The sequence below is a fragment of the Paroedura picta genome, chromosome 2, assembly GCF_049243985.1.
Source record: "Paroedura picta isolate Pp20150507F chromosome 2, Ppicta_v3.0, whole genome shotgun sequence".
Taxonomy (NCBI): Eukaryota; Metazoa; Chordata; class Lepidosauria; order Squamata; family Gekkonidae; genus Paroedura; species Paroedura picta.
In genome coordinates, this window is record NC_135370.1 from 182203407 (window position 1) to 182228594 (window position 25188).

The window sequence follows — 25188 nt, forward strand, 5'->3', positions numbered from 1 at the left end:
ATGTTAATTTTGCCATTGTTGGCCAGTTCACTATTTGTAACTTTATAATAAGCAGCCTCTGAATTTGGATTCTGTATTCAAGTGCTACCCATTCCTGTGGCTCAGTGGCAGAGCCTTTGCTTGGCATGCAGAAGGTCCCTGGTTCAATCCCCGGCACCTCCAGTTAGAAGGACCAGGCAGTAGTAGGTGATTGGAAAGATCTCCACCGGAGACCCTGGAGAGCAGCTGCCAGCCTGAGTAGACAAGATCGAACTCAATGGACCACAGGACTCATTCGGCATTGGTCAACTGTGTCCACGCATGTCTGTGTCTCCACAGTAACAGTGCGCATCAGTGAATCAGCTACTCGTGTCTGATACATCTCAGATCTGGGGTTTGAGGAACCTAGGCAGTCTCAGAAATTTGTCACGATCCCAGCTGTGTGGGACATTAGAGTGCTTGACACCTGCTGCAGAAGCCAGGTGTGCTGGCATCGCCTGTGGGGAGAGCACATGCAGTGCCTCTGGGTGTGCTCTTGGCATCTCCTGCGCTGATGAGCCATTTTGTCTTTGGCTTGCTTTTCCATCCAGGATACATGAATACGAAAGCACCGTCACAGGGCAGGGAGCAGGATGGGCTGGGGGACCACACCCTGAAAGGCCGCAATTTATGGGATTCATGTCCTTCGATGAGGAGGCGACAGGAGATGTGCTGACAAGCTGCATCGTGGGTTGGAGAAAGGTCAGGAATGGGGCACTTTTGCGGGAACAGTGAATGGCGTTTCATAGAATCATAGAGTAGGAAGGGATCTTCAGGGTCATCTAGTCCAACCCCCTGCACTACGCAGGACACTCACAACACTCTCGTTCACCCACTGTCACCTGCCACCCCCTTGAGCCTTCACAGAATCAGCCTCTCTGTCAGATGGCTCTCCAGCCTCTGTTTAAAAATCTCCAAAGATGGAGAACCCACCACCTCCCCAGGAAGCTTGTTCCACTGAGAAACTGCTCTGTCAGAAACTCCTTCCGGATATTGAGACAGAATTTAGAATGACAGAATAATAGAGTTGGAAGGGACCTCCTGGGTCATCTAGTCCAACCCCTTGCACTATGCAGGACACTCCCAACCGTCTCGCTCACCCACTGTCACCTGCCACCCCCTTGAACCTTCACAGAATCAGCCTCTCCGTCAGATGGCTCTCCAGCCTCTGCTTAAAAATCTCAAAGTTGCAGAAACCACCACCTCCCAAGGAAGCCTGTTCCACTGAGGAACCACTCTGACTGTCAGGAACTTCTTCCGGAGGTTTAGATGAAAATTCTTTTGAATTCATTCAACTCATTGGTTCTGGTCCGACCCTCTGGGGCAACAGAGTGGGGAGATGTTGGTATAAAGCAGTCTTATAGCTCTCTTCATTCTTGGCTTTAGAGGCAACTTGCTCATTTGAGAAGGAAACAGGGAGGGATAGGGAGCATCATCATGATATGCGTCACTGAACTCAGGTGGCAGCCAAGAGGCATTCCTACAAAGAGGCAGGCACTGAAGCAGACGCCCAAAAAGAAAAGGACCCTGCCCCAGGGCTTCATCAGGGTTGCCAACATTCAGGTGTGGCCTGGAGACCACTCAGAATGACATGGCGGAACATGGCGGCTTTGTAGGGTTGACTCTATGGCAGAGGTAGTCAACCTGTGGTCCTCCAGATGTTCATGGACTACAATTCCCATGAGCCCCTGCCAGCATTCGCTGGCAGGGGCTCATGGGAATTGTAGTCCATGAACATCTGAAGGACCACAGGTTGACTACCCCTGCTCTAGGGCAGCCTATGCCAACCTTTGGACAGTGAAGAAGCCTCTGAAATAAATTTTCAGGCTTTGAGGACCCCCGGAAGTGATGTCAGCTGGCCACACCCCCCGAAACTGCCGTGTCACTGGAAGTGACACCACCGCACGCACCCTTTGCCCTTCTTTCACTTCCTTCCTCCACCTTTACTCCTCTTACAGCAGCTCTGCTTCATTTAGGCTGGAAAGAAGGGCAGGAGCTGAGAAGACAGCCCAGACCCACCCCCATACCACACCACAACCGACTCCCCCACTTTTGATTGGGGCAGCCCATTCTCTAGCTTGTGTCCAAGTCCGTTAAGGTGGGAGGGGAAGAGTCGCGGACCCCCCAGGAGTCCATGGGCCGCTTGCTGGGAATCCCCGCTCTATGGCTTTGTACCTTGCTCCACTGGCATTTTCCAATAATTTTCCAATAATTTTTCCTGTATCCTGATTGGCTCAACCAGAGACTTCCTTTGAGCACACCTTCTCCCTGATTGCAACACTTATACCGGAATCTCTTTCTATTCTTTCTAACTCTTTCTATTCAAACTGGAGAGCCAGTTTGGTGTAGTGGTCAGGAGTGCGGACTTCTAATCTGGCATGCCAGGTTCGATTCTGCACCCCCCCACATGCAGCCAGCTGGGTGACCTTGGGCTCGCCATGGCACTGATAAAGCTGTTCTGACCGAGCAGGAATCTCAGGGCTCTCTCAGCCTCACCCACCCCACAGGGTGTCTGTTGTGGGGAGAGGAATGGGAAGGCGACTGTAAGCTGCTTTGAGCCTCCTTCGGGTATGGAAAAGCAGCATATAAGAACCAACTCTTCTTCTTCAGTGATATCAGGGCTCTCTCAGCCTCACCCACCTCACAGGGTGTCTGTTGTGGGGAGAGGAAAGGGAAGGCGAATGTCAGCCGCTTTGAGACTCCTTCGGGTAGGGAAAAGCGGCATATAAGAACCAAATCTTCTTCTTCACGAAGTTGCTTCTCTTCTCAGTAAAACTATGTATTCTTTAAGCAGTTGGTGCTTTGCCACCTTCTTTGCGTATTTAAACTCTACCCACATGCTCAAGTGCCTCCCCAAACCATGCCCTCCCCATGCTGTGACCCCAAAACTTTACTGGGCCCCTCAGAACTCCCCACCAGAAAATGCCCAATGGGTACATTGCAGGTGAGCCTATTAAGGTCCGGGTGACCTGTAAATTTATGGATTGAAGTGTTTGCAATGGTTTTAAATGTTTTCAACCAGCCTTTATCAACTTTTTGACAACTGAAAAACCCCTGAAACATTCTTCAGGCTCTGAGAAGCCCCAGAAGTAGCAAGATTGGGAATCACCTGGACAATTTTTTTAGGGGGGGGAAACAGGTTGACATGACCATATATGGTCATATCACCTGGAAAATGTTTAACAAAATTTAAAAGTACATGAAAAATTAATTGTCTCCCACCCATTCGGGAAACGCTTTGAGGGCTGTCAAGAAACCCCAGGGTTTCACAAAAGCCTGGTTGAAAAAAGCTGCTTTAGGCGATGAATAACATGGATGCAGTTTTATTGAGACTAACTTCCAGTATGGATTGTATTTTCGGATTTTGTCCTGGAACATGTGGTAAACGTGAATCGTACAGGAGGGTGGTATATCATCATCATAAATGTAATAAATAAATTTCCAAATCTGCAATTGTCAGCCCTGTGCGTCAGCCAACGCGGAGCCAAGTTGCATGGGTCCAACCAACTTTATGGAGCAGGATTCCCCCTCTCCCTCCTCCTGCTGCAGCCCACCTGGCCTGCTAGAATTTGCCCCTAGGGTCAGACTAATTAATTGCACTATTTAAATCCGGCCAGCCGTTCTCGTCTCTAGTCTGGTGCGAGCGCCCCTGCAGTTCCTCCCCGCGCCGGCGGGGGCGCTGGCCAAGCCTCGCCGGGAACGAGCGCATGCGCGCGGGCCGCCGGGCGCGTCTAGGCCAAAGTGATACGGCGCTGCCCGAGGCCCGCTTCCTTTCCCGGCGTGCCTCGCGCCGCGCCTGCGCGTTGGCCCGTGCCGGCTCAGCTTCGGCAGCATCATCATGGCGGAGCCGCGAGAGAAGGCGCTGCAGGACTACCGCAAGAAGCTGCTGGAGCACAAGGAGATCGACGGGCGCCTCAAGGAGCGTGAGTGGCCCTCTCGGTTCCCGCGGGGTCCTAGTGCCGGGGAGGGGGGGAGAGGCTCGCCTGGCTGGGCCCAGAGGTAGACTGCCTCTGTACAGGGAGGCTCTGCATGGAGGGAGCACAGGGGAGGGTTGGCTGACTGCGCCCACAGGCAGGCCGCTTGTGGACAGAGCTGCTCGATAGGTAGGGAGCGCAGGGGAGGGTTGGCTGGCTGGGCGCACAGGTAGGCTGCTTCTGCACAAGGAGGCTCCACAGATAAGGGGCAGATGGGAGGGTCGCCTGGGTGGGCCCGCAGGTAGACGGCTTGTATACGGGGAGGTTGTACAAGTAGGAAGCAAATGGGAGGTTGGCTGACTGGGCCCACAGGTAGCCTGCTTCTGTACGAGGAGGCTCCACATCTAAGGGGCGAATGGGAAGGTTTCCTGGCTGGGGCCAGAAAGGAAGCAGGCAAAAAAGGCTGAATGGAAATCGACCAACGCAGCCTGTAGTCTTTGTGTAAGTTCTTATTTAATTAAATCACAACCCCAGAGCAAATGCCGCTGTTTTGAAGTTTCTTCATCAGCATTTATATGGAACAAAAAGAGGTTACATAGAATCAGAATCATGGAAGGGGCCACACAGGCTATCTAGTCCAGCCCCCTGCTCAACGCAGGATCAGCCCAAAGAATCCTTCATGCACCATGTTTCTTGGCAGCATGAACAGGCAATCTGCTCTTTGTGTTTTTGATTGGGCCCAGATATAGGCTGCCTTTTTACAAGGAGGTTCCACTTCTCAGGGTCCAGAAATAGGCTGCCTGTCTATGGGGAGGCTTTGCATGTAGGAAGCAAACAGGAAGGTTGGCTGGTTGGGCCCCCTGCTTCTGTATGGGGGAAGCTCCACAGGGAAAGAGGAGATGGGAGGATCTTGTGATTGGGTCAGGAAAAAAGGCAAATGGAATTTTGGGCTGTATCAAAAGATGTATAGTGTCAAGATTGTGTAAGGGGATGATACCACTTTACTCTACTCTGATAGACCTCACTTAGAATACAGTGTTCAGTTTTGGGCACCATAATTAAAGAAGGATATAGACAGACTGGTGCACATCCGGAGGTCTACGAAGATGATGAGAGGTTTGGAGACCAAGAAGTATGAGCAAAGGTTGGGGGAGCTTGGTCTGTTTAATCTGGAGAGGAGACGACTGAGAGGTGATACGATAACCATCTTCAAATACTCGAAGGGCTGTCATAGAAGATGGAGCAGAGTTGTTTGCTGTGGCCTCAAAGAGTTGGACCAAAACCAATGGGTTGAAATTAATTCAAAAGAAATTTCGGCTAAACATCCGGAAGAAGTTCTTGCCAGTTAGAGCGGTTCCTCAGTGGAACAGGCTTCCTCGGGAGGTGGGGGGTTCTACTTCCTTAGACGTTTTTGTCATTTGGAGGAGGGCAGGATGCTGTTCCCGTTGGCTGCAGAGGAAAGGACGTGCAGTAATGGGTTTAAACTACAAGTACAACGATATAGGCTAGATATCAGGGGGAAAATTTTCACAGTCAGAGTAGTTCAGCAGTGGAATAGGCTGCCTAAGGAGGTGGTGAGCTCCCCCTCACTGGCAGTCTTCAAGCAAAGGTTGGATACACACTTTTCTTGGGTGCTTTAGGATGCTTAGGGCTGATCCTGCCCTGAGCAGGGGGTTGGACTAGATGGCCTGTATGGCCCCTTCCCACTCTAGGATTCTATGACTTGGGAAACAGCGCCAGATTGGAAGCCGCTGCTCTTAACCACTATGCCACACTGGCTGGCTGTTGAAACAGGCACCACTGATTGGCCGAGGCAGAAAAGGGACCCGGTTTCATTACCTCCCTTCTCTCTCCATCTCTTGACCTCTTCTCTTATGCTCTGCGCCAAGGCAGCCTCTGAAAGGAAATGCCATCATTGGAGATGTCATCTGGTGGGATTCTGCTGTCTCATCTTTGCACATGACACAGAAATGCTTCAACTGGCACCACAGAGGCTAGAAGGGCCCACTGGTATCTGTGCATCACAAGGGGGAGGACGCTGGGCCGATGTGGAGCACTGGTTGGCTGCCAGATGCAGAATCCATGTCTTCAAAGGCCTCGGTCTGAATCCTTGAGTCGTGCGTGACCCCTAGCACAGGATCGGGATGGGGTCAGTTCATAAAATCAGCATTTCTGTCCAATGGCTATCTAGCCTCTGCTTTAAAACTTCCAAAGAAGGAGAACCCACCACCTCCCGAGGAAGCCTGTTCCACTGAGGAAACGCTCTGACTGTCAGAGGGAAGGAGTCAGTTGTGGTGTAGGGTGGGTGGTACAGGCTGTCTTCTCCATTCCTGTCACTCTTTCTGCCGTTTGTGGTGGAGCCTCCATAGTAGTAGTAAAGGTGCAGGGGCAGGAGTGAAAAGAGGGCGGTGATGTCATTTCTGGTATGTGTGGCCAGCTGACCTCACTTTCGGGAGTCCTCGAAGCCTCAACATTATTACAGGGGTTCCTCCATGGTCCAAAGGTTGGAAAAGGCTGCTCCAGGATCTCAGTTGGAGGTCTTTTTGCATGGCGTGCTCCCTGATTCTTTCAACTAGAGATGCCGGGGATCGAACCTGGGACCTTCTGCATGCCAAGCAGAGGCTCTGCCGCTAAGCCACAGTCCCTCTCTAAGAGACACAGACAAATAAGTTGAATTATCTGTTTTAACTGCTGCTCTGATCACACCTTGCATTTGCTCAGCTGTTACCTTTTGTAGAATGGTGGCCTGACGTCCCCATTCCCCCCCCCCCATCCTCACTCTGTTTCTCTTTGCAGTGAGGGAGCAGCTGAAGGAGCTGACCAAGCAGTATGAAAAATCCGAGAACGACCTCAAGGCTCTGCAGAGCGTCGGCCAGGTGAGCGTTCAGGGGATGCTGGGGAGTGTCCGGTAGCGGAGCAGGTGCCTAATACGTGGACGACATTTTATCATGGGTTGGGAGAGAGAACGGACGCTGGAAACGTGTGAAGATAAAATAAATCGGCGACAAGGATTCTATCGCCTTATGTGGAATATCCACATAAGAGGCACGAATCTTTGTCCCCCCCCCCTTACTGCTGTGTCTCGCTGGACTGGCCCCACCCCTGCCCATCTCCCACGGCTGCCCCCGCCCTCCGAAGGGTCAGAGCAGCCTTGGAAGACCAGCAGCGGCGACACCAGAGCACTGAATGTGCCTCAGTGCTCTGGTGCCGCTGCCCATCTACTGGCGCGGTCCCTGGGGGGTGGGGCTTTGGACGTCATGTAAATAAAGATGTCCATGGACTACGTTTCCCATGAGCCCGTGGCAGTGCTGTCAGGGGCTCATGGGATTTATAGACCATGGACATCTGGGGAGCCACAGTTCGGCCGCCCCTGCCCTAGGGTGCATTCAAGATGGCAGCCAAGAGGAAATCTTCAATGCGCGTACCTAATTTTTCTTTCTTTCTCATTTAACAGATCGTTGGGGAGGTTCTTAAGCAGTTAACAGAAGAGAAGTGTAAGTATTCTGGGCGGGAAGTGGCTGGCTTATATAACCCGGGCCTTATTCCAACGGTGCCTCCCTCTGGCGTGAACCTTTTGGGCGGGAGGATGGCCGTGCCGCAAGCAGAAGGTGCAAGCTGCTCTCTTCAATCTGGAAGAAGTAATAATATTATTCATTGTACGGCAAGAGCTCCGAGGACGATCTTGGCCGCCCAGCAAGGGACGTTTGGAGGTGGTTTCCGTTGCCTGCCTCTGGGTCATGGTGACCCCTGGTGTTCCCTGGAGGAACTGCCACCCTAATCCCTGGAGGTCTCCCATCCAAATACTAGTCAGGGTCAGCCCTGCGTAGCTTCAGAGATCTGGGATCAGGCAGAAGTAGGTCGAGGGTGCCGAGTGCAGGCACAGGGGAGCGGGGCCTGCTGTCCAACGCCTGCCTCCCCTTTTGGTCGCACAAAGAGCAGCACCACCCAGTCCCAGAGAGCGGCTTCCCTGCTGACGTAATTTTTGTGTCTTCCCTTTGCTGTGTCTAGTCATTGTCAAAGCCACGAATGGACCAAGATACGTTGTTGGTTGTCGGCGTCAGGTGAGTGTTCTCTGGAATTTGCAAGTCAAGGTCTGAAACTGCCCCTTCGGTGCTTGTGTTTGAGGCTGTAAACCAGGGTGCACCAGCTTCGTGTCTGCCACGGGGTTTAAAAAAGCGAGCAAGCTTTTTAAAAAATAAACCTCTGGCTTATTGCAAATTCTACCATAGAGTTTTGCTCAAAACACAAAGTACTCCGTCCCAATAAAAACCTTTGAACTCCCCTTCTCCAATTTTTCAGTCTGTGGCCCCCTTCAAATGTGCCTGGGGGCTGTATGGTTGTGCTAGAATATATCTAAAGAAGTGAGCCAGGACTCACGCAAGCTCCTCCCCGGCAAGAAATTATCTTTACAGTGCTGCTGGACTCTGTGGAAGCGGGCCGTAACTCACGAAAGTTCCTTCCCGGCCACAGATTTTGTTAGTCTTTGAGGGACTACAAGTGGATGACCGATAGGATTGTGGGTGTCCTGCATAATTCAGGGGGGGGGGGGTTGTTGGACCAACTCTGTTATTCTATGATTCTAAATTCCATCTCAACATCTGGAAGGAGTTCCTGACAGTTAGAGCGGTTTCTCAGTGGAACAGGCTTCCTCGGGAGGTGGTGGGTTCTCCATCTTTGGGGATTGTTTTAGTGCCGGGGGTTGGACTAGATGACCCAGGAGGCCCCTTCCAACTCTGTGATTCTATGATTCTAAGTCACTTTGCTTTTTTTCTATATATTGCTTTTAAAAACTGAAATGGGCTGTGTGTGTGTGTGAGCGTGTGTGGGGAGAGGGATGTTTTGAGCTCTCTCTATTGGGGATGGGGGCTTCTTACTAATGATCCTGCCGAATGAGGATGGCCTAACCTCAAAGCCAGCCAGTCCCTTCCACCTCTGTGGGAGAGTGGCAGTTTTCAAGCAAAGGTTGGAGACACACTTTTCTTGGATGCTTTAGGATGCTCTGGGCTGATCCTGCGTTGAGCAGGGGGTTGGACTAGATGGTCTGTATGGCCCCTTCCAACTCTATGATTCTGTGATTCTCCTCGGTTTGGGCACTCATTTAATCGTTGGGCTTTGGGGGCTGTTTCTTTTCCTGCTTCCAGCTGGATAAAAGTAAGCTGAAGCCGGGGACCAGAGTCGCCCTGGACATGACCACCCTGACTATAATGAGGTAAGGTCTTGCCCTCAATGGGGGGAAGGGGGCGTGGGGGAGGTCAATTGGACAGAATTCAAGAGTATGAATGCTTGAGTTTTGCACAAGCAAACTGGAGTATATTCACAAAATTGAGCATATTCAAAAAAAGAAAAGAAAAAGAAAGCACTCTTTATGCTGCCTTAGTGCACATGTCGTTTTTGCTCTCCGAAAGTCCCAGGGGAAATAAAAGTTGAAACTGGGAAATTCGAGTGTAGTAAACAAGTGTGTTTCTGCCCATATAATCAGCCCTTGTAGAGTCCCAAAAGATACAAGTGCGTAGCCGTTTTGGTCTAAAGTAGCAGAATAAAATCAGAGTCCGGTAGCACCTTTAAGACCAATAAAGATTGATTCAGGGCATGAGCTTTCGAGGGCAAGCACTCTTCGTCAGACTAAGAACTGACCATCATAACAGTAGGAATATATAAGCAAAAGTATATATAAGGAAAAGTATATTCCTTCTGTTATGATGGTCAGTTTTTAGTCTGAAGAAGAGTGCTTGCACTCGAAAGCTCACGCCCTGAATAAATCTTCATTGGTCTTAAAGGTGCCCCTGGACTCTGATTTTATTGTCCCGATAGATAGGGAGCATATTTGGATTTCCAGTGAAACCTTATTACACATTCGGTCGTGTATAGTTAATTCACATGTGGCAGCGTATTAATTGGCCAAAAACATATCCTTGAAAATATCTTGCATGCATCCGAAGCGGACGTAGCTTTTGATACTGAATGCTGTATATTACCTTGCATTAAAAAACTTGAAAAGCATTTTGTTAACCCCCAAACAGGAAATGGCCATGTGACTTTTATTTTCAGAGCTGCCCCCCCACATTTCCCATTTTTTCCTGTTGGAAGAATTCTTAATCAAATTGTTCCACTGTGCGAGAATCAAAGAATCCTAGAGTTGGAAGGGACCTCCTGAGTGATCTAGTCTCAACCCCCTACAGAATGCAAGAAATTCACAACTACCTGCTCACTCACAGTGACCCCAATTCCATGCCCAGATGATGCACCCCGCCCCAAAAAAACAACAACAACAACACAGAACCCCTGCCCAGTTTGGCTTGGAGGAAATTAGCTTCCTGATCCCAAAGTGGCAATGGGCAGGCAAGAAAAGTCCACACAAACCAAGCAGGGACACAATCCCTTCTGTCCACCCACTCACCATCTGCCTAAGTTCACAGAATCAGCATTTCTGTCTGATGACTATCTAGCCTCTGCTTAAAAACTTCCAAAGGAGACACACACACACACACAAGGGGGACGCCTGTTCCACTGAGAAACCGCTCTGTCAGGAACGGTCAGAAGATAATGTACAAATAAGAATTTTAGTTTTAGTTTCAATTTGACCTGCACTGCCCATCAAGTGTTTTACTATTTAAGTGTTTTACTATTTAAGTGTTTTACTATTTGGATTATATGAGTTTTAACACACACACTCTCCCCCCTCCCCCACTACACGCACACCGCTTTACAAAACACTAAAACACAATTCACATAAATAATCATTTGGGGGAAAAATCAATTACAACTTTGGAAGTGGATAAGCTTTGTCTAAAATGTCGTTGACTCGGCATCCTTGTTAAATTCTATGAAACTGGCTGTTTTGCAATGAAAAAAATTGTCCAACGGAATAAAGCCCTGAATCACTTGAAGATTTCCCAAAGGAAAATTTCCCATTCCGCCTTCACCCTCACCCCAGTCTCTGATGAAGTGTTTTGAAAATTAAGGAAAGGCGCTTTATTGACCAGGGGTCCCCAACATGACCCCTGTGGGGCCCGCTGACACCTGTCCAGTGTTTTTAGAAAGAGGGTAGCCCTTTTCTGGCTGTCTCCCACCGCCTGGCCTCAGAAATCAAAAGTGAGGATGGGGACCCCCTGCTAGATAGAAACATCAGAACAAATGCAGGTATAGTCTGTGTTGTTTCCCCTGGGAGGGTTTACAGGTGTTTGTAGAAAAGCACCTAAGAAACTTAAAAAACTGGTTGAGCCAGGATGCCTTAATAGAATGCACTTGGAGGAGGGCAGGATGCTGTTTCTGTTGGCTGCAGAGGAGAGGACGCGCAGTAATGGGTTTAAACTTCAAGTACAACGATATAGGCTAGATATCAGGAAAAAGTTTTTCACAGTCAGAGTAGTTCAGCAGTGGAATAGGCTGCCTAGGGAGGTGGTGAGCTCCCCCTCACTGGCAGTCTTCAAGCAAAGGTTGGACACACACTTTTCTTGGATGCTTTAGGATGCTTAGGGCTAATCCTGCGTTGAGCAGGGGGTTGGACTAGATGGCCTGTATGGCCCCTTCCAACTCTAGGATTCTATGATTCTATGATCCTGTGTTGAGTAGGGGGTTGGACTAGATGGCCTGTATGGCCCCTTCCAACTCTATGATTCTATGGTTCTATGAATAGATTGTGCCTCCCTTCTCCCACTTAGATATCTGCCAAGGGAAGTGGACCCGCTGGTCTACAACATGTCTCACGAAGATCCCGGGAACGTCTCTTACTCCGAGATCGGAGGACTGTCGGAACAAATCCGGGAACTAAGAGAGGTATGCGTCTGCTGCGTTCTGGGTTTTGGGGACGGCTCTGAGGTGGTGGGAAGTTCGTTCACGTCAGGATAGCAGAGTGAGATGTTTTAATGCCTGGCTCGCTTCAGCCATCGATCCTCCCCGCCCGTGTTTCCTACCCCGGGGGTCAGGACCCAGAATCGGGCGGCTGAGCCTCTGAAAGTAGGTCTCAGGCCGTCCCTCCCGAGTGGCCCCCCCTGCCCTTTTCATGGCCTCTCCCACATCATGTGTTAGTCGGTGTTTTTTTCTTCACTGCGTGTTCCTGTCGATCAAGCAAAACATGTCCTGATGGTTATTTGAGTGAGTCCTTAGACCTTTAGAGAGGCTTAGGGGTGTCATGGAGAAGGGGAGGGTGGTCAAAGGCTGGAATGTAACCGCCATATGCAAAACTAGCCTGCGGTTCAAGCCGACCCACAGTTCAAATTCACCTCCCGACCCCAAAGTGTCCTGGACATGCAGGAAACGGCCACAAGAACTAAGCACCAACACAGTCCCTTCTGCTCACCCACTCACCACCTGCCCAAGTTCCCAAAATCAGCATTTCTGTCAAATGGCTCTCCTGCCTCTGCTTTAAAACTCCCAAAGAAGGAGAAACTTACCCCCCTCCCGACGAAGCCTGTTCCTCTGAGAAACCACTCTTGTCAGGAAGTTCTTCTGGAGGTTGAGACGGAATTTAGAATCATAGAGTTGGAAGGGACCTCCTGGGTCATCTAGTCCAACCCTCTGCACTATGCAGGACACTCACAGCCCTCTCGCTCATCCACTGTCACCTGCCACCCCCTTGAACCTTCACAGAATCAGCCTTTCCGTCAGATGGCTCTCCAGCCTCTGCTTAAAAATTGCCAAAGATGGAGAACCCACCACCTCCCGTGAAAGCTGGTTCCACTGAGAAACCGCTCTGTCAGGAACTTCTTCCGGAGGCTTAGACGGAATTTAGAATAATAGAATTTAGAATAATAGAATAACAGAGTTGGAAGGGACCTCCTGGGTCATCTAGTCCAACCCCTACACTATGCAGGTCACTCCCAACCCTCTTGCTCACCCACTGTCACCTGCCACCCCCTTGAACCTTCACAGAATCAGCCTCTGTTTAATAATCCCCAAAGATGGAGAACCCACCACCTCCCAAGGAAGCCTGTTGCTCTGAGAAACCGCTCTGACTCTCAGGAAATTCTTCCACATGTTTAGCAGAGACTTCTTTTGAATTAGTTAACTTCCACCTTTCAGGTGGAGCAAGGCCGGGGGGGGCTGGGGAGGAAGCGGTTTCTTTCCTTCCACTGTTCTGTGTAAGGACTCCAGGGGGGTGGGCAATCTCCCGTTCTAAAACCCGCCTGACTTGTTGCTGCTTTGCTTTGCAGGTGATAGAATTGCCTCTTACAAATCCAGAGTTGTTCCAGCGGGTGGGGATCATCCCTCCCAAGGGCTGCTTGCTGTACGGCCCACCAGGTCAGTGTCCGTCAGGAGGTGTCCCTTTGCTTGCCCCAATGAAATGCCCCAGCTGCTCAGTACGGGCTGCCTGTTGGCCCTGGTCTGGCAAGCGGGCAACCTCAGGCTGGGTCCCCTGGCACCTTGGTTAAAGGGCTGGGGGAAACCTCCTCCCGGTCTTTGGGAAGCTGCTGTCAGCCGGGATCGGCTTTCCTGGGCCAGGGGTTTGACTCGGTGTAAGATACAAGAGAAGCCACCTTGGATTCGGCCAGTGGCCCATCCAGTCTGACGTTCTGTCATGCAGTGGCCGAAATCCAGGTTCCATCAGGAGGTCCACCATTGGGGCTAGATCTCCAGAAGCCCTCCCACCGTGGCCCCCCAAGCACCAAGAAGAGAGAGCGTCCCTCCTTCAAACAGAATGTTATATCTGGACTTAATGGCTAATGTTATATCTGGACTTAATGACCTCCTGAAGGCCCCTGGCGTCTTTATTCCTGTTTGATACAGAGTATTGGACTGGATGGGCTATTGGCCTGATCCAACATGGCTTTTCTTACGTCCTCTAACATTCCCTGTGGCTCCAGTTCTGTGGAATGGGCTCCCTGAACAGGTGGATGACTCCTTGGAGACTTTCAAGAGGCACCACAAGGGCACCTTTTAAGGGGGAAGAGATTTGGGGTTTGCCAATTTTATCTTTGGTCTTAACTGATTTTATAAAAAGCTATCATTGTAAGCTGCCTTGAACCTCGAGGAAACCTACGAAGGTCGTAATAAGGAAGTAAATTTGAACCCAGAACCCAGTCATCTTTGCTCCTGCCCGTTCTCCTGCTCATTTCTCACTTGGCTGTCTTCTCTGCGTCGTCCTTCCAGGTACAGGGAAGACTCTCCTGGCCAGAGCTGTTGCCAGCCAACTAGACTGCAATTTCCTAAAGGTAAAAAGTGGCAAGAATGGGGTCGTCCCGTAAGATGTACGTGAAAACATCAAACATTAGAACTGCAGGGGATTCTTCTTTGTTGTTTAAATGTTTCAGATTTTTATGTCAGGGTATTTTATGTCAAATTTAAAGATCTCGACGGGCGGAAAATATTGGTTTTAACAGTTTTGAAATTCTCTGCAAAATAACGGCGATATTGCGGTGCAATATTTATTTATTTTTATTTATTTATTAGATTTTTATACCGCCCGCCCATACAGCTCAAGGTGGTTTTGGCTGTACTGTACGGCAGGGGCAGTCAACCTGTGGTCCTCCAGATGTTCATGGACTACCATTCCCATGAGCCCCTGCCAGCGTTTGCTGTCAGGGGCTCATGGGAATTGTAGTCCATGAACATCTGGAGGACCACAGGTTGACTGCCCCTGCCGTACAGAATATGGCTTTTTTTGTGAAGCACACATTTTGTGCTTGGCCTCCTAGATGCTTACCATTCATGTGTCCATGCCGGTTAAATTTTGCTGATCGGCGATTATTTATTTATTAAATTTCTATGCCACCGCCTGCCCATAGGTCTCGCAGCGGTTTACATCATAAAAATCTACAAACAGTAAAACCCCAAGATTGCCCAGTTCAACAATAGGACAATACCACGATACAATAGCGGCAGGTGGACATCCTTTATAAGTCTATTTTAATCCCACCTTGTTCAGCATGGGGCCGTGATCTTACTCTAGTGAGAGCAGGAGCTGTCTGGAGGAACTTGGGATCCAGTTGGAAAACCCGAGACTCTGCCCTGCCCTCAGCCATACGCCTGGCGGATTGCTCCCGTAATGGATTTCCATTGCATTTTTTGTTGCACATCTTAAAACAGGGATAGTCAAACTGCGGCCCTCCAGATGTCCATGGACTACAATTCCCAGGAGCCCCTGCCAGCGAATGCTGGCAGGGGCTCCTGGGAATTGTAGTCCATGGACATCTGGAGGGCCGCAGTTTGACTACCCCTGTCTTGAAAGATTCCCCCTGTGGCTGCCACATAAGATGTTTTCAGATTAAGAAAACAAGCAATGTTTGGCCAGAAAGTGAACTGAAACGTGATTGGCTGCCGTCCACATGACCCGATTGCCCCCCACAGGTTGTCTCCAGTTCCATTGTGGACAAGTACATTGGCGAAAGCGCTCGCCTGATCCGGGAGATGTTCAACTACGCCAGGGACCACCAGCCGTGCATCATTTTCATGGATGAAATCGACGCCATCGGTAAGGCCTCCCGGATGACTTGCCTTAGGGGAGGGAGGAGAAAGGAGGCATTTCACCGGCTCATTCGTTCAGTAGCTCAGTGGTGCCCAACCTTTTTATCATCTGGTACCGGTCAATGATTGACAATTTTACTGAGGCCCGGGGGGGGGCAGTCTTTTGCCGAGGGACGTCTCCACCGCTGCGTGAGCCCCTGCTCCGCTTGCTTTCCCACCGGTGCCCCTGACTTCCTGACGCCCGCTGGGGGGCGCTGCCAGCAGCAGCTGCGCAGTGCCATGCCGAAGGGGAGCCCCAGCCATGGCGGCCGCTGGAGAGCACCAAAGGTGAGCTGGCTGCAGAGTGGCAGGGCAGCCCTCAAGACGGCAGCCGGGGAGGAGGACGAGGAGGAGCCGCAGCCCGGTACTGACTGACCTATGGACTGGTACCGGTCTCCGGACCGGGGGTTGGGGACCACCGCAGTAGCTGATTATCAATCTGGAAGTGCTTCCGTCCAACACAACTCCCCACCTGAATCTATCTTTTAAAGCTGCTTATTTCTGGCAGGGAAGTTGACATTTGAATCGTTTTTTCTCTAAAGCAGTAAAGTTGTGTATCCTGCTGTCTGTCCTAAACCTACTGCCCATCAGCTTTATGGACTGACCTTTAATTCTACTGTTTGGGGAGACGGAGAACAATTCCATCCACTCTTTCCAGCCCACTGATGGCCTTTTGATTTGTCTCTCAGGGGGCCGCCGTTTTTCCGAGGGCACTTCAGCCGATAGAGAAATTCAGAGAACCCTAATGGAGGTAAGATTTCCCTGCCTCATGGCTGGCTTGTCACACCCTTCCCCGGCTAAGTTCTCCCTCCCAGGGTGTGTCTGCATCTTGTTCCGCCTTCCTGGCATCGAAGGCGGGCAGCATGCCCATGGCAGGGGGTCGGCTAGGCTGGTTTTGACAGCAGAGGTAAAAGTATCGGGTGCTTTGAAAGGGAAGATGAGTACCAGTGTGGTGGAGTGGTTAAGAGGGGCAGGCTCTAACCTGGAGCACTGGGTTTTATTCCCCACTCCTACACCTCCACCCAGTTGGGTGATCCTGGGACTGTTACAGTTCTCTTAGAGTTCTGCAAGCACAGTTCTCTCAGAGCTCTCAGTCCCACCTACCTCACAGGGGTCTGTTGTGGGGAGAGGAAGGGATTGTGATTTATCCCATGGCTCTTGGGTCATGTAGCCAGAAGATCCTAAGATTGTCTGTCTGCCGGACAAGAGACGATCGAGTGCGGTTTGCCGGTCCCTGCCTCCATGTCATGGCCCTGGTTTTCCTTGGAGGTTGCCCATCAAAGTCCTAGCCAGGGCCGACTCTGCTTGGGTTCTGAGATCCAACATGTTCTGTGCCCTCCCTGTCAAAAAAGATGCCCCAGAGCATACTCTAGTTCCAGAAGGACAGGAAGTGCATTGAGATGTTAGTGCTGCTACTCCATTTTGAAATCAGGCGTTAAACTAAACGGCCACTCGGTTTATTTATTTCAGATGCTGTAATTGAATTTTAATTAAATGTTTTACTGTTGATGCTGGATTACATGATGCGCACCGCCCTCAGCCAGCCCGCTGGGTGAAGCGGTACACAAATTTAACAAAGATTGGGCTTGCTAACCAGGTCAGGTGGAGGAAGGGAAGGTGATTGTAAGCCATTTTGAGACTCCTTCGGTTAGAGAAAAACAGCATATATAAAGCAACGTCTATACGGCAGCTTCATGGGTGTGACATCTAAATCCCCATGGCCTCTTTTTTGAAGCAGAGATGTGGCTGTCCGAGATGTATCTGCGTTCAGATTCCACGGGGTGGCTGTAATTCTCCACCTGTCCTTCACCGGGGGTTCTCAAACTGACAAAAGTCAGAATGAATTGGAAGCAGGGTTTTGTGACACCCTTAGGTTTCTTGAAGGCCATGGAAGAGTTTCTATGATTGCATGGAAGTTTATATAAATTTATAGTTATAGTTATTTTAAAAAGTTTATCATGACATGACCTTATATGGTCATGTTGACCTGCCCCCCCCCTCCATGGCCAATGAGGGGCCTGGAGGAGGTGGGAAGGGGAGGAGCCCCAGGTGGGCGTGTCCTCAGCTCTGCTTCCCAACCATCTTCTGCACCAGTTAGCCACTTAGGGGGTTTCTCAAAGCCTGACGAATGTTTCAGGGGTTTCTCGGTGTTAAAAAGTTGAGAAAGGCTGGTAAAAAGCCGTTGTGGTTTGTTTTCTTTGCAACACCCTCCAGCTGTTGAATCAGATGGACGGATTTGACACCCTGCACAGAGTGAAGATGATCATGGCCACAAACCGGCCCGACACGCTGGACCCGGCGTTGTTGCGTCCAGGAAGGCTGGACAGGAAAATCCGTGAGTGGAATTCTAGATGCTGCGCTGTGCCCCTCACGCCCCTGCCCCTGGTTCCACACTGACCAGGCTTTTCCCTCTCCCTCTCTCCTTTTAGATATTGACTTGCCAAATGAGCAGGCCAGATTAGACATACTGAAGATTCACGCTGGGCCTATAACAAAACATGGCGAAATAGGTAAGCCACCCAGGGTAAATAGGTAAGCCACCCACTGCAAACAGTGTCTGATTATGCCATCTGGGTGTAATCCCAGGTCTGGCGAGCTGGGATTGATTCCCCACTCCTTTTCTGCATGTAGCCAATCGGTTCTCTTAGAGCTGTCCTCGGAGAGCAGTTCTGTCAGAGCTGTCTCAGCCCCACCGACCTCACAGGGTGTCTGTTTTGCGGAGAGGAAGGCAAGGCAATTGTAAGCCGCTTTGAGACGCCTTCGGGTAGTAAGAAGTAGGGCATAAAACCCCGACTTCTGTTGTCCAATTAACATGTCAGATAGATTGCCGTCTGCAGAGTAAGGTGGGAACTCTTGTTAGTTTTACTTAGGCTTCCTTGGGGGTATAATCCTGTGCCCAGCCTTTGCAGATCCTCACTCACATGTGCCACTTTTTATTCTTTGGTCAATTGCATCCATTGAGTGAAAACTTGTCTGTAGTGAGAGCCAACATTGTGCTGTGGGTAAGAGAGCCGGCTTCTAATCTAGCGAGCCGGCCTTGATTCCCCGCTCCTCCTCCCCATACAGCTAGCTGGTTGACCTTGGGCTCATCACAGTCCTTGATAGAGCTGTTCACGCAGAGCAGTCCTGTCAGGGCTCTCTCAGCCCTCCCCTCCTTCACAGGGTGTCTGTTGTGGGGAGAGGAAAGGGAAGGTGACTGGAAGCCTCTTTGAGACTCCTTCGGGTAGAGAAAAGCGGCATATAAGTACCAACTCTTCTTCTTCCTCAGTAATCTCAGGGCTCCCTCAGCCCTCCCCTCCCTCACAGGGGGTCTGTTGTGGGGAGAGGAAAGGGAAGGCGACTGGAAGCCTCTTTGAGCCTCCTTCGGGTAGAGAAAAGCGGCATATAAGAACCAGCTCTTCTTCTTCTTCTACTGAGACTCGCAGCAGCTACTCAGGGTTTCGGGTGAAGGTCTTCCACACTACTTGCAGCCTCATCCTTTTAACTGGAGATTCCGGGGATGGACCGGAGCCACTGGCCCTTCCCCTGTTAGGGGCTGCTCTCTCTGCCGTCTGGAGTTTTGTCCAGAGAGCTTTTTGACATATTTACGAGTTCAGTCAAGCGCTCTGCTTGCTCTGCGGATCTCTTTCAGGTTTGCAGCGGCATTTAAAAGGCCTTTTGTATTGATTTGCTATTTGGAAAGCACTGTGAGGTGCAGCGGCAAAGCCGTTAACAAGCGTCCTTAATGGATGAATGCGGAAAGGCTAACGTGTGGCCCCTGTCGGCCGCCTGACAAGATCTGTTAGGCCAGTGCTTCTCAACCTTCCTGATGCTGCAACCACCTTCGCGTTACTGAGACGGCTGCAGCAGCCCAAAGAGGGTCACGGCATTAGGAAGGAAAGGAAAGCGGAGAGGGGAGGGAGGGAGGGAGGGAGGGAGGGAGGGAGGAAGGAAGGAAGGAAGGAAGGAAGGAAGGAAGGAAGGAAGGAAGGAAGGAAGGAAGGAAGGAGAACTTGAATTCTCGAAGGAAGGAAGGAAGGAAGGAAGGAAGGAAGGAAGGAAGGAAGGAAGGAAGGAAGGAAGGAAGGAAGGAAGGAAGGAAGGAAGGAAGGAAGGAAGGAAGGAAGGAAGGAAGGAAGGAAGGAAGGAAGGAAGGAAGGAAGGAAGGAAGGAAGGAGAACTTGAATTCTCGAAGGAAGGAAGGAAGGAAGGAAGGAAGGAAGGAAGGAAGGAAGGAAGGAAGGAAGGAAGGAAGGAAGGAAGGAAGGAAGGAGAACTTGAATTCTGGGAGGGAGGGAGGAAGGAAGGAGGCGTAGGCAACACTGGGGCTGTTCTCCCCCTTCTGCCCAGTGGTGCCCCTCCTACCTGCTGGCGCAGCCACCTGAGTGGGAGTCTTGAAGGCGGCACAGATGAGGCCTGGGTGTCCTCCCTGCCCGCTCGCAACCACCCAAGTGGGAGGCTTAAAGGTGTGGGTGAGGCCTGGCTGTTCCTCTTCCTGCCTGCCCATGCACCCACCTGAGTACGAGGCTTGGAGGTGGATGTGAGCCATTTGCAGGCAGGTACCCAGTAGTGAGGTCTCGCACTGTGGGTCCGCCTCCTCCCTGCCTCCCCATGGAGGTGGCTCCCCACCCACGGTGCCTAGGCTCTCACACCCCTGCCCCTTCCCTCTCAGCTCCCACCCACCGGTGGTGGCCTCAGCGACCTCTGGGAGAAGGGTCAGTCAACCCCAAAGGGTCCCAACCCCCAGGTTGAGAGCCACTGTGTTAGGCCTCGTGCATGCAAATAGTCTGGGGCTACCTGGGATTGCTTCCTGGGCTCCCCAGAGGCTTCAGCCTCCATCTCCTGGCCTTTTATCTTGCCCTTTATCCCCCGATGGTTTGGGTGGTCTGTACCTGACTGTAATTTGTATGACCGTGTTTTGTATCCTCAATCTGGCCAACTCCATTCCACGCAACCCAAAGCGGTCTGATCAGGCCAGCTTTGGCAAAACTTGGGGTAGGCAAAGGAAGTGGGGCGGGCGGCTGCTCAAAGGGTGAGAACCTTGATTGAGAAGAGAAGCAGCTTTGTAAAGAGAGAGGAGAAAGATAGTCCTAACCACCCAACTGACTGAAAAACACAAGATCCTAATTTAAATATTTCCATAAGAACTTGTGTTTTGGAGCAGTGGGGGTCAGCCTCAAGGAAAGCCAGGTTAGAGCAGGTTACAGAATTCTAACCTGGAGGTGACGGTTGTCGGGATTACCCTGGCTAGGTCAGGTACCAAAAGGCAGGGGGCGCAGTTGTCACACCTGGGACAGGGGAAGGAATGCCAGGCAAACGGCATGTGTTATCTGGGTCTCCCATCGACAGGAAGGAATGCGGGATCAGGCCCGGGGTCCTGGCGGAGGTCAGAGCTATTGGTTGGACGCTGTCCAGAGCAGGATCCTCACCCTCTGCCTCTTGGCATGCCAACCCAGCCAAGGACCTCCATCTTGGTTGGGTTAAGCTTCAGCCGGCTCTGATTGGGCTGCTCCGCCACGGCCGCTGGGCAGCTGTCTGGCTGTGTTGACGAACAGCCGTCCCTTAGCAAGAATAATCATTTGTTTAAGTTGCTTGGTCAAGCCCTTTTGTCCAGGGCCTGTGTAGAAAATTGCCTGTGTAGAAAATTCCTCTCCAATAATTCAGTTTTTCATTTGCGAAAAGCCCGGGAGGGATGGGGGGTGGGGGGCCCTTCCTGACCTCCTCAGGGAGAGTGTTCCAAAAAGCGGGAGCCGCAACGGAGAAAGTTGTAGGTTTTGCCTGCTTGCAGGTCCCCGCTGGGACGAGCAAAGCTGTTGCTGCAGAGCACGGGGGAGAGACGATCCCACAGATTGCTGGGCCCAAGTGCCAGTTTTCGGCGAGGGCCCCTTGCGATGTGAAGCTTGTCGTTGCAATTAACCGGCACTGTCGGTTGGTTCCTTTTCTCTACAGATTACGAAGCGATCGTGAAGCTGTCCGACGGTTTCAATGGCGCCGATCTCCGAAATGTCTGCACCGAAGCAGGTCAGTCACTGGCGGTGAGGCCAAGGCGGCTCCCCTGTTTCCCGCGCCCTTCCTCTTTCATGAAGCGAGAGCCAGCCTGGTGCAGCGGTCAAGAGCGGTGGCCTCTGATCCGGGGAGCCGGGTTTGATTCCCCGCTCCTCCACATGCAGCCAGCTGGGTGCTCGTGGGCTAGTCACAGTCCTGTCAGGGATGTTCTTGCAGAGGAGTTCTCTCTGAGCTCTCAGCCTCACCTAATAGAATCATAGAGTTGGAAGGGGCCATACAGGCCGTCTAGTCCAACCCCCTGCTCAATGCAGGACCAGCCCAAAGGATGTCTGTTATGAGGAGAGGAAGGGAAAAGTGGTTCTCAGCTGCTTTGGGACTCCCTCGAGTTGTGAAAAGGCAGGGTATAAAAGCCAGCTCTTCTTCTTCTAGCATTAATCCTTCATGACGCACAGCTTAGCGGGGCAACACAGCAGGAGGTTCTTCCACTTAAGGTCATGATGCCAAGAGAGACAGAGTGCCTGTCTTAAGGAGGCCGGGCTCAGAAGTTCTGGGAGAGAATGCCTAGGAGCCAGGAATAATAATAATAATAACAATAATTTATTACATTTATACCCCTCTCCGCCTCAGATGCTCAAGGCGGCTTATACTGCTAAAATACATAAATAAGACATTAAATGTTAGGTCTTTAAAATCTTTAAAATTAATAATTAAATATTTAAAAAACAAAATCGGTTTCTCACCCTCTCCTTCACAAAGCAAAAAGAGGGAGGAATAATAAACTTATTCAGGCGGCATTTTATTGGCTGGGTTGTAGAGAGGGAGGCCAGCAGTTCTGTTTCTAGGCCTCAATCATAGGCTCTGTCTTGCAGGCCCGGCAGAACTGTTGAAGGATGCTTGGATGCTCTAGGATGCTTTGGGCTGATCGTGCGTTGAGCAGGGGGTGGGACTAGATGGCCTGTATGGCCCCTTCCAACTCTATGATTCTAAGGTCCCACAGGTCCCTGATTACTTTTGCAGAGTATTCCATTGGGGCCAGGGCTGAAAAGTCCCTGGAGGAGGCCAATTTTACGTCTTCGGAGGCGGGGACCCTGAGCAGATTTTGTTCGTTGGAACAGAATGTTCCTGGGGGGAGGGAGGGGTGGATCATGTAGAAGGTAGGCTTGTAGATAAAAGGATCCCAGCCTGTTTACGCCTTTAAAGGGGAGAACCAAACCCTTGAATCTGATCCGGTCTTCAATCCGGAGCTCTGTTGGGTAATGTTATTTGTGTAGCCAGTCAGAAGCCCTGTGAGGAAAGAGCCCGGTGTACATTTCACAAACACTTGGGGGGGTGCCATTCTGCAGAAAGGAAGCTCTTTCACTAGCAGACTGGATCTGTAGGATTCGGCCTCTTGAATCTCCGTGAGTCCTGGGTGCCAGTACCAGAGTCCTGGGTGCCCGTCAGTACATCGCCAGGCTGTTGGGGAAAACCGTGCCTGCAACCCCACCAAGGGCTGCCCTCTCTGGAAGCAGCCAGTTTTGGAAATATCCAGGCAGGCTACGGGATTCCCGCCACCCTGATGCCGTTAAAACTCTTGTGCTTCCGGGGACCGCGACCCCGTTGCTCCTGGATACGGAGGGCTCAACTCAGATCAGCTGTTCTCCGTCCTTGCAGGTATGTTTGCCATCCGAGCCGACCACGACTTCGTGGTTCAGGAGGACTTCATGAAGGCAGTGAGGAAGGTGGCGGATTCCAAGAAACTGGAGTCGAAGCTGGACTACAAGCCGGTGTAAAGGCCACCGGGCGGCCGACCGAGGACGAGCTGCATGGGCTGCTGGGGGCTTAGCGGGTGGCGCGAGAAACAAACTTATTCCCCTTGATGGTTGTGTCTTTCCCCCCTCAAGTGTCTGCTTTAACGGCGGAAAGCCGGTCGGCAGAGCATCCGCCACGGGGGGGTGTGTCGTCGCGATCAGGGCCGGGGGGGAGGGGAAGGTTGGAAAAGTCGGGCCTTGGACTCGAGCCCCGCGTGAACACAGGATCCGCCGTGTTCTCGTATTGCGACTGTACGCCGACCCGGTCTGCTTCGGGAGATCGGAAGGGGGGGCGCGTTACTTGTTTTGTATCATTTAATACTCTTTCTTCCCCTCTCCCCTGGAACAGTTAAATAAAACTTGTTTAATCCCTCACCGATATACACATGTCCTTGAACTTTCTGCGGGAGCCAGGCTGGGCAGGAGATTTTTGCTTCCCCGGTAGCCTCTTAGGCAAAGATTCAGGCTTTTTGGCATTTCTAAAAGGACACAAATTAGCCTCTTGTGGCACAGAGTGGTATGGCAGCAGAAATGCTGTCTGAAGATGTCTGCCCATGAGGCTGGGAGTTCGATCCCAGCAGCCAGCCTAAGGTCGACTCAGCCTTCCATCCTTCTGAGGTCGGTAAAATGAGTACCCAGCTTGCTGGGGGGTAAACGGTCATGACTGGGGAAGGCACTGGCAAACCACCCCGTATTGAGTCTGCCATGAAAACGCTAGAGGGGGTCACCCCAAGGGTCAGACATGACTCGGTGCTTGCACAGCGGATACCTTTACCTTTTTAAAAGGACACAAGTGGGTCCCCAAGATTCACTGGGGGGTGGGGAATCTTTCTCACTGGGTCTGCTACAGCCCAGTGGGTCTCCTGCAGCCGCCAGCAGGTTCACCATGGCTCCATTGTTACCCCATCGAACACTGCTTTTAGGACAAAGGACGGTCTCATTAGAATCATAGAGCTGAAAGGTACCTCCAGGGTCATCTAGCCCAACCCCCTGCAGAATGCAGGAAATTCACAACTCCCTGCCCACCCACAGGGACCCAAATTCCTAAGATTCCGAAACTTAATCTTATGCTGAAACTCTCCGTTCTCCCATTTTAATGGGAGCTATGATGGCAAGAAAGGGAAAGAGACGGGATCCTCTCCCCGCCCCCTGTAAGTCTGCTGCTCACGGTGACTGCTGGACTGTAGTTTTGTTGCTGTGGTTGTGGGTCTCCAAGGCAGCTGCAGAAGGTCCTCAGCTCCACCACAGCCGATGCTGGGCCCGGCGCGGTTAGCCATCTGACCGAGAGGCTGATTCTGTGAAGGTTCAAGGGGGTGGCAGGTGACAGTGGATGAGCAATACGACCAGGCTTCCTTGGGAGGTGGCGAGTTCTCCTTTGGAAGTTGTTAAGCAGAGGCTAGATAGCCATCGGACAGAAATGCTGACTCTATGAATTCAGGAAGATTGTGAGTGGGCGGGCAAAAGGCATTGTGTCCATGCTTGGCTCTTGTGGCCCTTTCTTGCATGCCCAGGGAAAATCTAATTGCCACTTTGGGGTTCGGGAGATGAATTTCATCCCGGTTATGATTTCCAGAGATCTCCAGGTCCCACTTGGAGGATGGCAACCTTATAATGACATCCTGAACAAAGTTATACCTTTTGAAGCCCAATGTACATAGAATGGTGTATTGGGGGGGGGAGTTAAACTGTTTAGGATGGCCCTACCGGGAGCCAAATTTCCTCCAGGCTGGACTGGCCAGGGATTCTGCTTTTTTTTGGGGGGGGGGGAATCTGGGCATGGAATTGGGGTCATTGTGGGTGGGCAAGTAGTTGTGACTTTCCTGCATCCTGCAGGGCGTTAGGCTAGATGACCCTGGAGTCCCCTTCCAACTCTAAGCTAAAATTCCTACACGATTCCTGTATCAACGTTTGAAACTCCATCTTCGTTTTGGAATCAATAACTGTCTCCGTAAAAGCAGACTGCCGGAAGCAAGGGGAAAGCAGCGCGGAGCTCTTACGAGCATCCCCTTCCCCCTTCCCCTCCTTCATTTATTAATCAG

General features: G+C 51.2%; 1 protein-coding gene across 1 annotated transcript; it reads left to right on the top strand.

Annotated features, from left to right (window-relative positions):
• Positions 1-3717: 3717 nt before the first annotated feature.
• Positions 3718-23524, top strand: PSMC6 (proteasome 26S subunit, ATPase 6). The gene is made up of 14 exons (XM_077324061.1): positions 3718-3941; positions 6729-6808; positions 7387-7426; positions 7941-7993; positions 9074-9141; positions 11594-11708; positions 13085-13172; positions 14022-14083; positions 15219-15342; positions 16064-16125; positions 17589-17709; positions 17804-17884; positions 21303-21374; positions 23013-23524. The coding sequence occupies exons 1-14, from the start codon at positions 3857-3859 to the stop codon at positions 23129-23131; spliced, it is 1170 nt and encodes a 389-aa protein (XP_077180176.1). The 5' UTR covers positions 3718-3856; the 3' UTR covers positions 23132-23524.
• Positions 23525-25188: the final 1664 nt, after the last annotated feature.

Coding starts and splice junctions, on each gene's coding strand:
- PSMC6 (XM_077324061.1), top strand. CDS start 3,857: ATGGCGGAGCCGCGAGAGAAGGCGCTGCAGGACTACCGCAAGAAGCTG. Junction 7,994..9,073: donor TTGTTGGTTGTCGGCGTCAG/GTGAGTGTTCTC, acceptor TCCTGCTTCCAG/CTGGATAAAAGTAAGCTGAA. Junction 17,710..17,803: donor AAGGCTGGACAGGAAAATCC/GTGAGTGGAATT, acceptor CTCTCCTTTTAG/ATATTGACTTGCCAAATGAG.